The sequence below is a fragment of the Harpia harpyja genome, chromosome 18 (genome assembly GCF_026419915.1).
Source record: "Harpia harpyja isolate bHarHar1 chromosome 18, bHarHar1 primary haplotype, whole genome shotgun sequence".
NCBI lineage: Eukaryota > Metazoa > Chordata > Aves > Accipitriformes > Accipitridae > Harpia > Harpia harpyja.
This window is the reverse complement of record NC_068957.1, coordinates 3,456,986-3,469,014: the sequence shown is the minus strand read 5'-3', so window position 1 is coordinate 3,469,014 and position 12,029 is coordinate 3,456,986. Positions and strand designations below refer to the sequence as shown.

The 12,029-nt window shown below is 35.2% G+C and overlaps 1 protein-coding gene across 8 annotated transcripts in view; it reads left to right on the top strand.

Annotated features, from left to right (window-relative positions):
• ATRX (ATRX chromatin remodeler) overlaps positions 1 to 12,029 on the top strand; it is an 89,472-nt gene that overhangs the window by 65,260 nt on the left and 12,183 nt on the right. For all 8 annotated transcript variants that reach the window (XM_052813327.1, XM_052813326.1, XM_052813325.1 and 5 more), the window contains 8 exons: positions 849 to 979; positions 1,274 to 1,362; positions 1,532 to 1,704; positions 4,103 to 4,256; positions 4,556 to 4,659; positions 6,748 to 6,856; positions 7,953 to 8,130; positions 9,525 to 9,719. In XM_052813327.1, coding sequence (XP_052669287.1) covers positions 849 to 979; positions 1,274 to 1,362; positions 1,532 to 1,704; positions 4,103 to 4,256; positions 4,556 to 4,659; positions 6,748 to 6,856; positions 7,953 to 8,130; positions 9,525 to 9,719 — 1,133 coding nt within the window. The remainder of the gene's footprint in view (positions 1 to 848; positions 980 to 1,273; positions 1,363 to 1,531; positions 1,705 to 4,102; positions 4,257 to 4,555; positions 4,660 to 6,747; positions 6,857 to 7,952; positions 8,131 to 9,524; positions 9,720 to 12,029) is intronic.

The following is a 12,029-nucleotide window of genomic DNA, read 5'->3' as shown; positions in this document are numbered from 1 at the left end:
CCCAAAGTCATAGGGGAGCACAAATCGGAAGATACTCGAAGCTGTCGTATGATTAAAACATAGCAAGAACTTGCTTTGTTAAAATATTTATACTGTGTAGACGATTACTGGGATTGTCTTCTGCATTGAGCAAATGCACTGAATAAGCTTTGTGCCTTTTTTGCCGTAGACATTTGATGATTGTGATGCAATAAATACTATTTTCTTGCAGGTATACATGCCTTAAATTATGCGTATAATAAATATGAAAAACAATCTGTGTCAAGAACCTGAAGTTAATGTGCTGCTTCATGAGAAATTGCAACTACAAAAAAAGAAATTTAATTCTCTGAACATTGTACTACTTTGCACTGATTAGTGCTTGGGCAATGAAAAAATAGGCTAGGCTAGGCTTTTTTTAGATTCTTTATTGTAACAAAATACTGCAGCATTACAAGTCATTAAATAAAGGTAGCTCAAAATAGTAAGCCAAATTCATTGAAACCTAAATGCAAATTTTATTTTGTGTTTTCTACCTTGGACTGCTCTTACAAAACCTAAATAGACATGACTGTCCTTTTAAGAGGATTTGGATTCATTCCTATACTGGGGAGAAGTGTGCTTTTTATGTAAAAATGTAATCATGTTTCTCATTATCAAGAAAAAGGGGAAAATCTAATTTTGACAACTTTAACTAGGAAAAAAATGCCTGTGACTCAGTAATTTGACCTCTTTTACAAGAGACGTTACAATATGATGTGCATCTGGAAAGAACACTCAGTACTGCACTAACGGATTGTTCAAAGGGGGAACAGTATGTGGCAAACTTACTTCAAGGTTTCATTCTAAATCCTGAACTTTATTGTCAGGTGTAGGTAGTGGCAATGAAGGTGGAAGAGGCAAAGCTGGAGCTAAACTATTCCAGGATTTCCAGATGTTGAGCAGAATCTGGACTCACCCTTGGTGTTTGCAGCTGGACTATATTAGCAAAGAAAATAAGGTAAATTAGATATATCAAAATACTCTCTATTGAGAAGTTTCCAAATAAGCTTTGCCAAATGCTAGGTAAAGTTTCGTCAAATTAATGGAAATCTTTGTTGCTGTGGGGTAATTTTGCTGCTGTTTTTGTCATGTTTTTGTTTCTGGGTATGTTGTCATCCTTAAAACATTTTGCAAGGCCAACCCTTTGTAGAACTTATCATTGTTTAAATGAAGAATAAGCAGATGGCTAAAGGTTTAATAAAAGCTTCTGGATGAGCATACTTAATAAAATTTCTGTTTTTTCTCTTTTGAGGGCTATTTTGATGAAGACAGTCTGGATGAGTTCATAGCTTCAGATTCCGATGAAACTTCAATGAGCTTAAGTTCTGATGATTATGCAAAGTAATTGAGCTTTTATTTGTTGTTATTTGTTGGATTTATTTCCCTAATGGAACTTAAGTGATTTCAGTGAAAGTGAATGTTTATTTTTTATGTTACATATCTGTTAGAATATGTTCTCTAGCAGTAGAATTTTTAAAAAATAATGCGTTGTACAATGTTACCTTTCTAGGAAAAAAAAATCCAAGGGGAAAAAAGTGAAGAAAGAGTGTAGCTCAAGTGGAAGTGGCAGTGATAATGATGTTGAAGTCATTAAAGTCTGGAATTCAAGATCTCGTGGAGGTGGAGAAGGAAATGCAGAAGAGCTTGTAAACAACCCTCCATCTGTTACAAAATCAGACGAAGGTGAGTATAACATACAAGTAAATATAATACAAGGTAGCTTCATGTTGCGAAAGGCCATTTGAGAGGGCTGTCAGGTATTCTGCTTTGTTGCAAAATGGCAAGTTCTGTAATTCCATGAGCTGCTTCTGTGATTACAGCTCCCGCTACTTGTAATAATATACTCGTCCTGGAGAAACAAGGGGCAATGTAGAACTCGGGGGTCTTGTGGCAGGGAAGCTGCACAGTTAATTTTTTTAATTCATAAGTACAAAATGATACAAAGTTAACAGAGGAACTATGCTGCTTTTTATCTCTTTTTAAAGGTATTGGTGAAAGATTAAGAAATGTGCATGTCATTCGTTGTTGCACCTGGAATTTGAAATGGATGTTGAGCAAGCAGCTATAATGCAGCAAGAATACGAGACCTTTTTAAAGATTGTTATTCAAATTACTTATATCTGTACATTTCATTTTTGGCTTTTCCTTTAATAATCTAGCTTTTCTCTTGCATCTAGTATCATAGAGCTAGTTTTCTGATTGTATAATTTATTATGTGTCTAATCACTTTCCCTAAATAAATAATTTTGGGGGACAGTTAAGGTGAGAATTTGGTTTTTTTTTTTTTTGGTCCCCATCCCAATGACAAACATATTGTAAACGTGTAAGGGGAAGAGTGTGAGAGTATGTGTGTAAAACACATACAGATTAAATGTATTAAAGTAATTACTTGCATTACAGGTAGGATGAGTTTCTGTCTCTGGATCACTTAAATGTTTACCTCTCTCAGGCAGCCTTGTTCAATTTAATGTAGGTACAGAATTTCTAAATAGACATTTGATGCTGCACCAGATGAGGTTTGCGGGCAGACTTTCAATCTCATTGCAGCTGTTGGGGGCCCTTCTGCAAAGTTTAGGGGTGAAGATAGAAATAGATAGGTGGTGTGTGTAGGATTTTCCCACAGCACATCGAGGTCTCTTATTTGTTCATTCTTCACTTGTTCATTCTTTGTTCTGGTATTGAAAAATAAATTCTTTAAAAGCTTGTGTGAAGGAAGGCTGAAATGTGAGTTCTGTCAAGATCAGTTCTATCTTGCACCTGAAATTTACTGGTGTGTCACAACTAATTTGCGGAAAATATAAATGTGTTGAATTCTTCATGAGATAGAACACTTCTACTGTGTAAGTAAATATTTCAGTAGATCAGAGTTTTTATGTGATAACAGTTAGTGTTAGAAATCTAATTAATCAATTTTTATCACTCTAATGCAAAGGAGGTTAAATTGAAGATCGTAGAAATATCATAGAAGAAATTAAGTAACGTAAATCAAGATAATTCATGGTTCTTGTCTGCCTTTCTTGTTCTGATTATAATGCTGAATACATACTTTCTCCTGATTGAATTCAGAATAAACATAATGGGAGTGTTGTTAAAGGTTGGCACAGTCTGCATCTGACACTTCTGAGTGGGTGATACAGACCCCAACAGACTTGTTTTGCTAGGTGCATAGTTATTTTGGTGTATTTTTACAATGACAAACTGAATTTTGTAATTCATTCTAGTACTTCCGTATTTTTAAGGGGTTAAGTCAAATTTACAAAATGAACTTATAAGATAGTAACATGTTAAAAATAGGATTGTTCCCATGTATGTATTTTACATGTTTAGTTAGTGTAATGGTGTGTTAGCAGATGAGCAGACAAGAAACTTCCTTAAAGAACTTTGCAAAAAGGCAGAATATGATGGTGGAATTTGTTTGGGTTTTTTTCCCTCTATTGTAAATTAATATAAAAGGTGGGGTGTAGGGGTTTTTTTCCCCCTATATGCTAATGTTGTCTTCTAAATTAGCTTAGGAAAAAAAGATCCTAAATCTGAGCCTAACAGAAGTAAGAGGAGATGGTTTACGGGTTTCATCTTAAACACCTGTACTATTGTACCATTGGAAACTTTCTTCCAGAGAGTTCATCTTGATAGATGAACTAGGTAACCCAAAAGACCACTCTCTTTCTTTTTCCAACAATTTCAGATGCTTGTTTGAGACTGAAATAATTTTCTTTATGGAAAACTTCTTCTCAATGGCTGTAACATTCATGGATGAGTTTTCAAAGATGCATACTTGTTGGAAACACAGCTGTTAAATACTGTTGGGGAAAAGATGGAGATAGTAGAACTATTTGTCCAAATATCCTGCAACACAAAAAGGGGATTTTTGACTCTTATTGATGACCTGTGCTATTGATAACTGCTAATCTGGTAGCTGCTAATAGTACAAACACTATTTTTTTCTTTGCCTGTTTAAGTCTTTTCATACCAATTAAGCCTAATGATGAGGAAACAATTCTGTAGTTCGGACATTACAGAGCATTTAAACGGAGACCATACCTCTATCTTTTTAATTTTTTTTTAATTTTTTTTTTTATAGGCAAAGCTACATCCTCTTCCAATCCTGGTAGCCCAGCGCCAGATTGGTACAAAGATTTTGTCACTGATGCAGATGCTGAAGTGTTGGAACATTCTGGGAAAATGGTGCTTCTCTTTGAAATTCTTCGAATGGCAGAGGAGCTTGGAGACAAAGTGTAAGTCAGTTCTAGAAATACCTTTAATGACCTTATGAATGTGTTAGTCTGACAGTCTTCTTCATTCAGTCTTCGTAATGCTGTAGTTCAGTTTTCTGAAGCAAATGTGCATGCTATATTCATTTTTATCAGTGAGTTTTCGCATACATGCATGTACTCCACCAAAGTCTTTCTCTGTGTCTAGAAAGGCTGTTTGTTTCAAAGGTAGTATCAGAGTGAGGAGGGAAGACAAGTAAAGTGCTACAATAATTAAAATAACCTCAGAGGTGAATTTTGTGTTTCCCCGTTTCTGTTTTTAGCCTCGTGTTTAGCCAGTCCCTAATATCTCTGGATTTGATAGAAGATTTTCTGGAGCTGGCCAACAGGGAGAAAACTGACAAAGAGAAGCCTCCTATTTATAAAGGTGAGTGTCATCTTGAACAATTGCAAAGCTAATAACTCTTCTACAAGTCTCTATTCAGTCCAAAGGGGATGGATTTGAAGTAATTGTTTTCATTAGAAGTATTGTATGCTCTGTACTATTCCTGATGTTGGCAGGATTATTGGTCTCGTCTGCAGGTGGTCTCTGCTATCCCATTATGGACACTTGCTTCTGATTTCATTCTGTATCGTCTGTGCTTAATATAGCCGAAGCAGATTAAATGTTCACCATCTGAAAGGAGAGAAGACATTTTGTTAAATTCTGTATGACAGTGATGTTATATGCTGATGTATGGCAAATTCTGATCCTTCCTACTGGGAGAGGCGTAATGAAAGAAAATTAGACTACTTTAAAACATTGTGTAGAACATGCAAAATGTGAATTTAGGCTTTATATGTGCTGCAGTAGATTGTTTTATTTTCATAAGCGAAGTATTGAACTAATTATTATCCTAGTGATGCTCAAATGGCGAGGAATTTCTCACTAGCCAGCCATGTCCTCTGCATAGGATGTTTCTTCTGTTTACTCTGTGAGATCCTCCTAGAGCTCCTAATGATGCAGTTCATCTTTACGTGATTTTCAGTTCCCAGTACGCGTTGATTGAAGAATTCCTTTGAATCTCCCGTTCCTTTCAGATACCTTATTTCTAAGTGTAAACCTGTTGAACAGTTGCATAAGAGAAATGTGGCTTAGCGATACCAACACCGTAGTTAGATGAAGATCTCTGGTATCTCTCTCTCACAGATTTATTGTTTCTGGCTGTTGATTCCTTAGCTTCTGAACATTTGTCATCTTCAGATGTTACGAGCTGTATGTATTTTATGGAGTTTGTGCCTTTAGTCTGAGATAATGGTTTAAGGGGTGCGGGTTTTTTTCATTTGTGGTAGTTCTTTTTGTAAGCAATTTGACTATGTATCATAGCAAGACTTACCATGTAGAGACCTTCCTGACGTAACTCAACAATCTGTTTCTTGTAATTGATTGTATTGAGCAGTGCTGTCTCCTAAAAATGCTATTTTCTCTTAAAATTGTGGCACAGTGGGGTTCATTTTGTGTGCATATACCTTGATGGCCAAAGAAAATGGAAGGTTACTTGTGAATTGGGGGGAGAAGAAAATCTTCTATCAGCTGTAATTATGGGGTTTTTCCCCCACCTGTCAAGAAGTAGCCATAACTCACAGGGTAATTAAACTCAAAAAGATTTTTCTGAATTTCGGTTCCAAAATGATAAGACCTTGACTTTTGAAATCTCCTTTTGAGCATTTACTTACGAATGCTATTTGCATGGGAGAGACTTACTTACACTAGTCGTGTAACATGAAACTACACAGATCCATTAGAAAAGTACAATTAGTACTATAATGCCTAAGGATTAGATGTAGTTACTTTTCAAAATTAACTTTGGGTCCAAGTTAAGGCATATCTCTGCAAATGTGTACATACAACTAGAAATAGTGAAAAATAAGAGGAACTACCCCAAAAAAGCTCAGGTCTTTTCAAATACTTCAATTAAAATTTAACCTTGGAACATAATTTGATTATAAATACGTATCTCTGAATTCCAATCTGTATAAAACTGCTCTGAGGAGTTTCATTTAATATCAGTTGATCTTTTTGTAAAAAATAACAAAAATCTTAAGAAGAAATGGATAGTGATAGATGCTGGATACTTTTTGCAAGGTAAAATGACATTGACAACATTTCTTCTGTTTTTGAATCATTTTAGACAAGATTGGTTTAGAGTTTGTAGAAGCTATTGCAGGCTTGTGGATGATCATTGTCACCACAAATGGAATTGCTATTATATTCTGTCATGTTTTGTATTTCGTTATGCAAGCTTCACTACATAATTTTCAAGGCATGGCTGTGGCAAGCACCTATGTTCTCCAAAAACATTCGCTATCTCAAATAACCTATAGTCTTCTCCCATTGTTTTATAATGTCAGAGAATAGTATATTTTATGTTCCATATTTGTTCTTTTACTATTTAGAGAGTTGTGTATATCCAGTATTATCAGTCTGGTTCCTTACACAATCAGCATTTTAATAATTTGACTTTTACATTTATAGGTGAAGGAAAATGGTTCAGAAACATTGATTACTATCGCTTAGATGGTTCAACTACAGCTCAGTCAAGAAAGAAATGGGCTGAAGAATTTAATGATGAAACTAATGTGAGGTGAGATCTCTTCTGATATATATGCTTAATTTTCCCCCTTCTCTTTCTTTTGTTCCCTATTTCTTTGTTACTTGTATTAGCTTAATGACATCTTAAGGCTAGACAAATAAATATCACAATGTTGTCAGGTGCAGAACTTGCACAAAAAACGCACAACAGAATAGGTTTCTGGTTTCCTGAGATTACTTCCATTTGTACTGATCAATACTTGTTCAGTGTTTCCTTGCTGTTTTATTCTTGTTTAGATTGTAAGCAATTTGTATCAGACACAGTCTTTTTATTACAATTACTTACAAGGATGTAAGGACCTAGGAAGGTCAGAGCCCTGTGGGGTCTGGCCAGGAGATGGCAATCACTTGCCCAGTCAGAAGCATATAGCTGTCTTAGCTGCCTCCAGAATTGTCTCCCAGCCATCCTCTGTTCATACAAGATGGGACTTTCAAGTCTGATTTGGATAGGTAGATAGATGCAAACTGGTACAAGTTTAATGAAGCTGAGGAGCTTCACCTTCCTAGATCTGTTTAAAAAATAAAGTATGTAGTTATGTTACAGTCATTTATAACATACAGAAAAAAAAGTTAACTGGAACAAAGTAAACTAATTCAGTGTTAATACTCTTAAATAGTTTATTCTGTCAGGTATTTGTCAAGAGCTCATTTTAAGTTGAACCTGAGTGAGATGATACTCAATAAAAGCAGATACATCAAAGAGACAGTGTCATTCTAGAGTTACCCCGAAAGTTTGCTAGCCAGGCAACAGTTTCCATAGCATGGGATATGCCTGTTTAAAATTATGGTTTAATTTGATATAACTAATTTTATTAGAGTTTGAAAATGCAAAACCAAAAATTTTTTCTTACCCACCAGTTTTTGTTAACAGTTGGTTTACAGAAGGCCCTGATCTGTATTTCTGGGAGTGTATGTTTTGCTAAAAGTGGTGTCCTTGTAAAATCTGCATCTGTTTTATGCTTAATACAGTATTTTAATGAAGTTTTTGAGTTATTTCAGTGTATGAACAACTCCATAGTAACACAGCAACATGGGAACAACAGTTGTTTTCCAAAATATTAAAATTTTGCAACTTTTCTCTGTTCCAGAGGCCGCTTGTTTATTATATCCACTAAAGCAGGTTCCCTCGGAATTAACCTCGTGGCTGCTAATAGAGTAATCATCTTTGATGCTTCTTGGAACCCATCGTATGACATCCAGAGTATTTTCAGGGTTTACCGCTTTGGGCAGAACAAACCTGTGTTTGTGTACAGGTTCTTGGCTCAGGTAGGTTTCTGTCTGATATTTTTGTGATATTCTGGTCCTGCAATCAAATTCGTAAACTGTAACTGTTGGACTGGTGTTGAAGTCTGTAGTGGTCCATGCTCATCCAGTCATCTTCCAGCCCTAATCTGATAGCAGTATTTGGCCACTGAAAAAGCTTTTGAAGGAAAGATTGGTAAAATAAGTAACAACTGAAATTATTTCCTGTTAAGCCCATCTCGTCTGACACTGTAACACAAATTCTGGAATTCTAGCAGCAATTCACACATCCAGACTTGGAATAGCATTCTCAGGTTTTTTAATTTGCACACCACTGAAAAGTCTTAATTGAATAGTCTGCGTAGAGGATGGTTTTTGTTAGGCAATTGGCTTGCTCAATGTAGCTGTATTTTACAGACCCCTGCTCTGTGGGCACCTGACCGTCTAACTGGAATGAAAACACAGTGGGCTAAAGAGTTTTTTATAAACAGGCATCCAGTCATGAGTTGAAAACTTGTATCTCACCCTACAGATACTAAAGATGTGAAACAATTCTGATGGTCACCTATCTATGCTTTTTTAAAGTATATTGCTATTATTTCTGTTAGGAAGTGTCTTGCTTCATCTTCTAGTTCTTCAGGTGTTACAGAGTAGACTGCAGACCTTTTCCCAGTAACAGTACTTAACTCTTGATCGAGTCACTATTTGCTTGCCAACTTAAATAGATGACTTTTTGTAACATGTTACTGTCAGACATGGGTTTTTTCTTCAGGCTCCGGTCTATTTTTTGTAGTTTTCTATGTGCACTTTTGAACTGTTGATATCCTTTTTAAATTACGATGTTCAGAACAGGCTGTGCTGTTCTCATACTTCTCATAGTCATCATCTTTTTTTAAAAAAAAAAAAGTAATTTTCCTTTTTTCATCAAGGATCTAATTTTTTCATACACAGCTGTGATGAATTAGACTTGACTGCTTCCCTTCCCCTCTCCTCTCCACCCCAGTGATATGGTATCTGTTTTCCTTTTTACAGGCTGCTCAAAGCGGCAAAATAAGGTATACACTGTGGGAATAGCCATTTTTTGTCATAATCCTACTTTGGGGAATTGAAGCAAAAATGGATCTCTTCAAAACACTACTGAAAAAATACGTTTCTTACTCTAGTCAATAGCTAGATGACATCTGTCACGTACACAATTCATACTGCTTTGTGTTTGCTTCCAGGATGTTTGTTTTTCTTTTTTTTTTTCCTCAGCAGACAAAGTGTTTTCAGGTAGATCTGTAGATACGGGGTCAAAGAAATGAGGAAAGTAGAGTACTGTTATGTTGTTATTCTAGCTCTTTTATATCTGTTAGGTTTTTTTCTATATGACAAGAAAGTCCAGTATTTGTATGAAAGCGAGTGTCTTCATTTTTTAGGGAACAATGGAAGATAAGATCTATGATCGTCAGGTAACAAAACAGTCATTGTCTTTCCGGGTTGTCGACCAACAGCAAGTTGAACGGCATTTTACTATGAATGAACTTACAGAGCTGTACACATTTGAGCCAGATTTGCTGGATGATCCTAATTCAGAAAAGAAAAAGAAGAGAGATACACCAATGTTGCCAAAAGTAAGTTGATGCACATCATTAGGAATTACATGCTATAAAAATAACTTACATCTGTTTAAGGACATGGGGTATTTGGTCCTGGAAGGAGAAGACTGCTGTGTTTTCACTTTAGAGCAGTATTTTTCACTTTGAATGGAGGTGAATAGCAGGTAACACAATAAAACATGTAGTTAATATAGCAGATGGTATAATGAACTAGATAATGAGGTTCCCTTCAATGTAATGGGCAGTATAAGAAAAAGATCTTAAATTAAAAGACAAAAATTTTAAATCAGAACAAAGAAAAATACTTTTTCACACAATTTGAGTGAATAGAAGTTTTACTGCTGGAAGCCAAGAACCAAATTAACATCTAAGTGGGTGCTGGTGGTACCTAACATTACCTCAATTTGTGATAACAAATCTGTGAGGTGATACTGTACTTCAAGGTCTGGTTTTTATCTACCTAGGTAAGACTTCGCAAGAGTCACATTAATCCATGCTCTCCTTTGCCAAGCCTTTTTGCTTTTTAGTTCCCTGTTTAACTCTTCTTGTAGGGGCCATTAATAGAGATACGGTAGAGATAGGGAAAAAGTTGCATTTATTTGCTGTTTAAGTGAGGAAAACTGGACAAGCTAAGAGTTCGGTAAGCTATTTTTAATGTTGCCAGTACTAGCGGAGACCAGTGACGTTTTTGTAGACAATCATTTACACAACTTAGTGAGAATGCTGATCTGTACTCTGAGATAGTTTGAAGTAGTGATGTCAGACCTTTTTCCAACTTGGTGCTAAATGAACTTTTAAGATCACAATCGTTTGTTTTCACTGAGGCCTGCCTCAATCTATTAGTAACGGATGTGGCATGTCTAGTAGTGGTTCGTTGTCACTGCTCTGCATAGTAGTGGTTCATATCCTATGTGATAGTTAGGGAACTGAAACATTTGCTACCTGAATTGAAAAATAAAAAATATAACTTTTACAGTCAGGCAGAAGTAAACTTCAGGGGAAAGAATAACTGGTTCAGTTATTTTATTCTTTTTTTCCCAAGTCAGTTTGTATTTAAGATTATGCTAAGGTTTTGTACTTTGTCTAATTTATATTCTTTGTGTATGTGGTCTGCTAATGACTAATTCATCATTAAGCTGTTGTGCAATTATCTTTGCTTCTTACCAGGTAAATAGCTAGTAAACAGTAACATGTAAATGTGTGACCTGTAGTTAGTTAACTGGATAAATTTCTGAGTTACTACTGTGTTTAGGTCATTATACAGTGTCTGGGTGAGGGGAGGGAGGTTTTCCACTTTGTAAATCCATTAATTTCCAAGGAAAAATGGTATGCTTTCCATTCTAGACTATCTGTAGACCACTATAATATAATAAATTGTGGTCAGGCATCACATTGGCATTCTTAATAGTTAAGCCATTCTCTGAAACAGTCTATTAGACCACCTACAGTGTCGGTGCAGCTGCCGGGGGGATTTAGGAAGTGTTAGCCGTGTAAGTGTTAGTCACTGTTACACATGCATTTTAAAACCCTTGAAAACAAACTTTAATGACTGTATCTAAGCTCTTTTTATTACAGTGTTTCTCACTGTAAGCAGTAAGTTGTAGGTGACTGAAAATTTTATTTTACCTTTTTACTATGTTGTACATTTTTTATTTTGGCAAATTCTTTTTTTTTTTACCTCCTAAAACATCTTCCTTTAGGTTGTAATTAATGGTATTTATTTTATCTTTTTTACGTTCTTAGTTATTTTATGCCATATACATTTATGCTTCCACAAACTCATAGCTAATGCATCGCCATTTGCTGCTGCTACTTATTTTTAAGAAAATAAAAATAGGTTGAAAACCTATGAAGCAACTGAGTATGTTTACTCAAAGCATTGATCAATCCAATGCAATAATCGTATTTTGAAAGTTACTTGTTTCCTTTTACAATAATAAATTAATTAATGAATGAAGTATAATGTAAAAGAGAAAGCTTAAAAAACCCAAACTTACTTTATCATTCAGTTTAAAATATTAAGTTCGGTATTAATTCTCTTCCAAGCATCAGTATAAGGTTTGTGTAAGTTAAATTGATTACAAACTTTTAACCAAGTCCCTGGCTGTAAATAGAGCAAATCTGTGTACTGGAATTCTCTTTGGTTGTTTCATGGTTTTAGCAAATGGTATTGAATGGAATTTCGTCCTTTTAAAGAAGTGCATTTTAGTATATACTATGTGCACATTTCTAATCTGTTTTTCATGTGTCGCTGGTATAGTTGTGGTGAAAACTTCTTCAAAATGTTAGAGGCGGGAAAAGTGTTTCTAGGAGTGTTAATAAAAA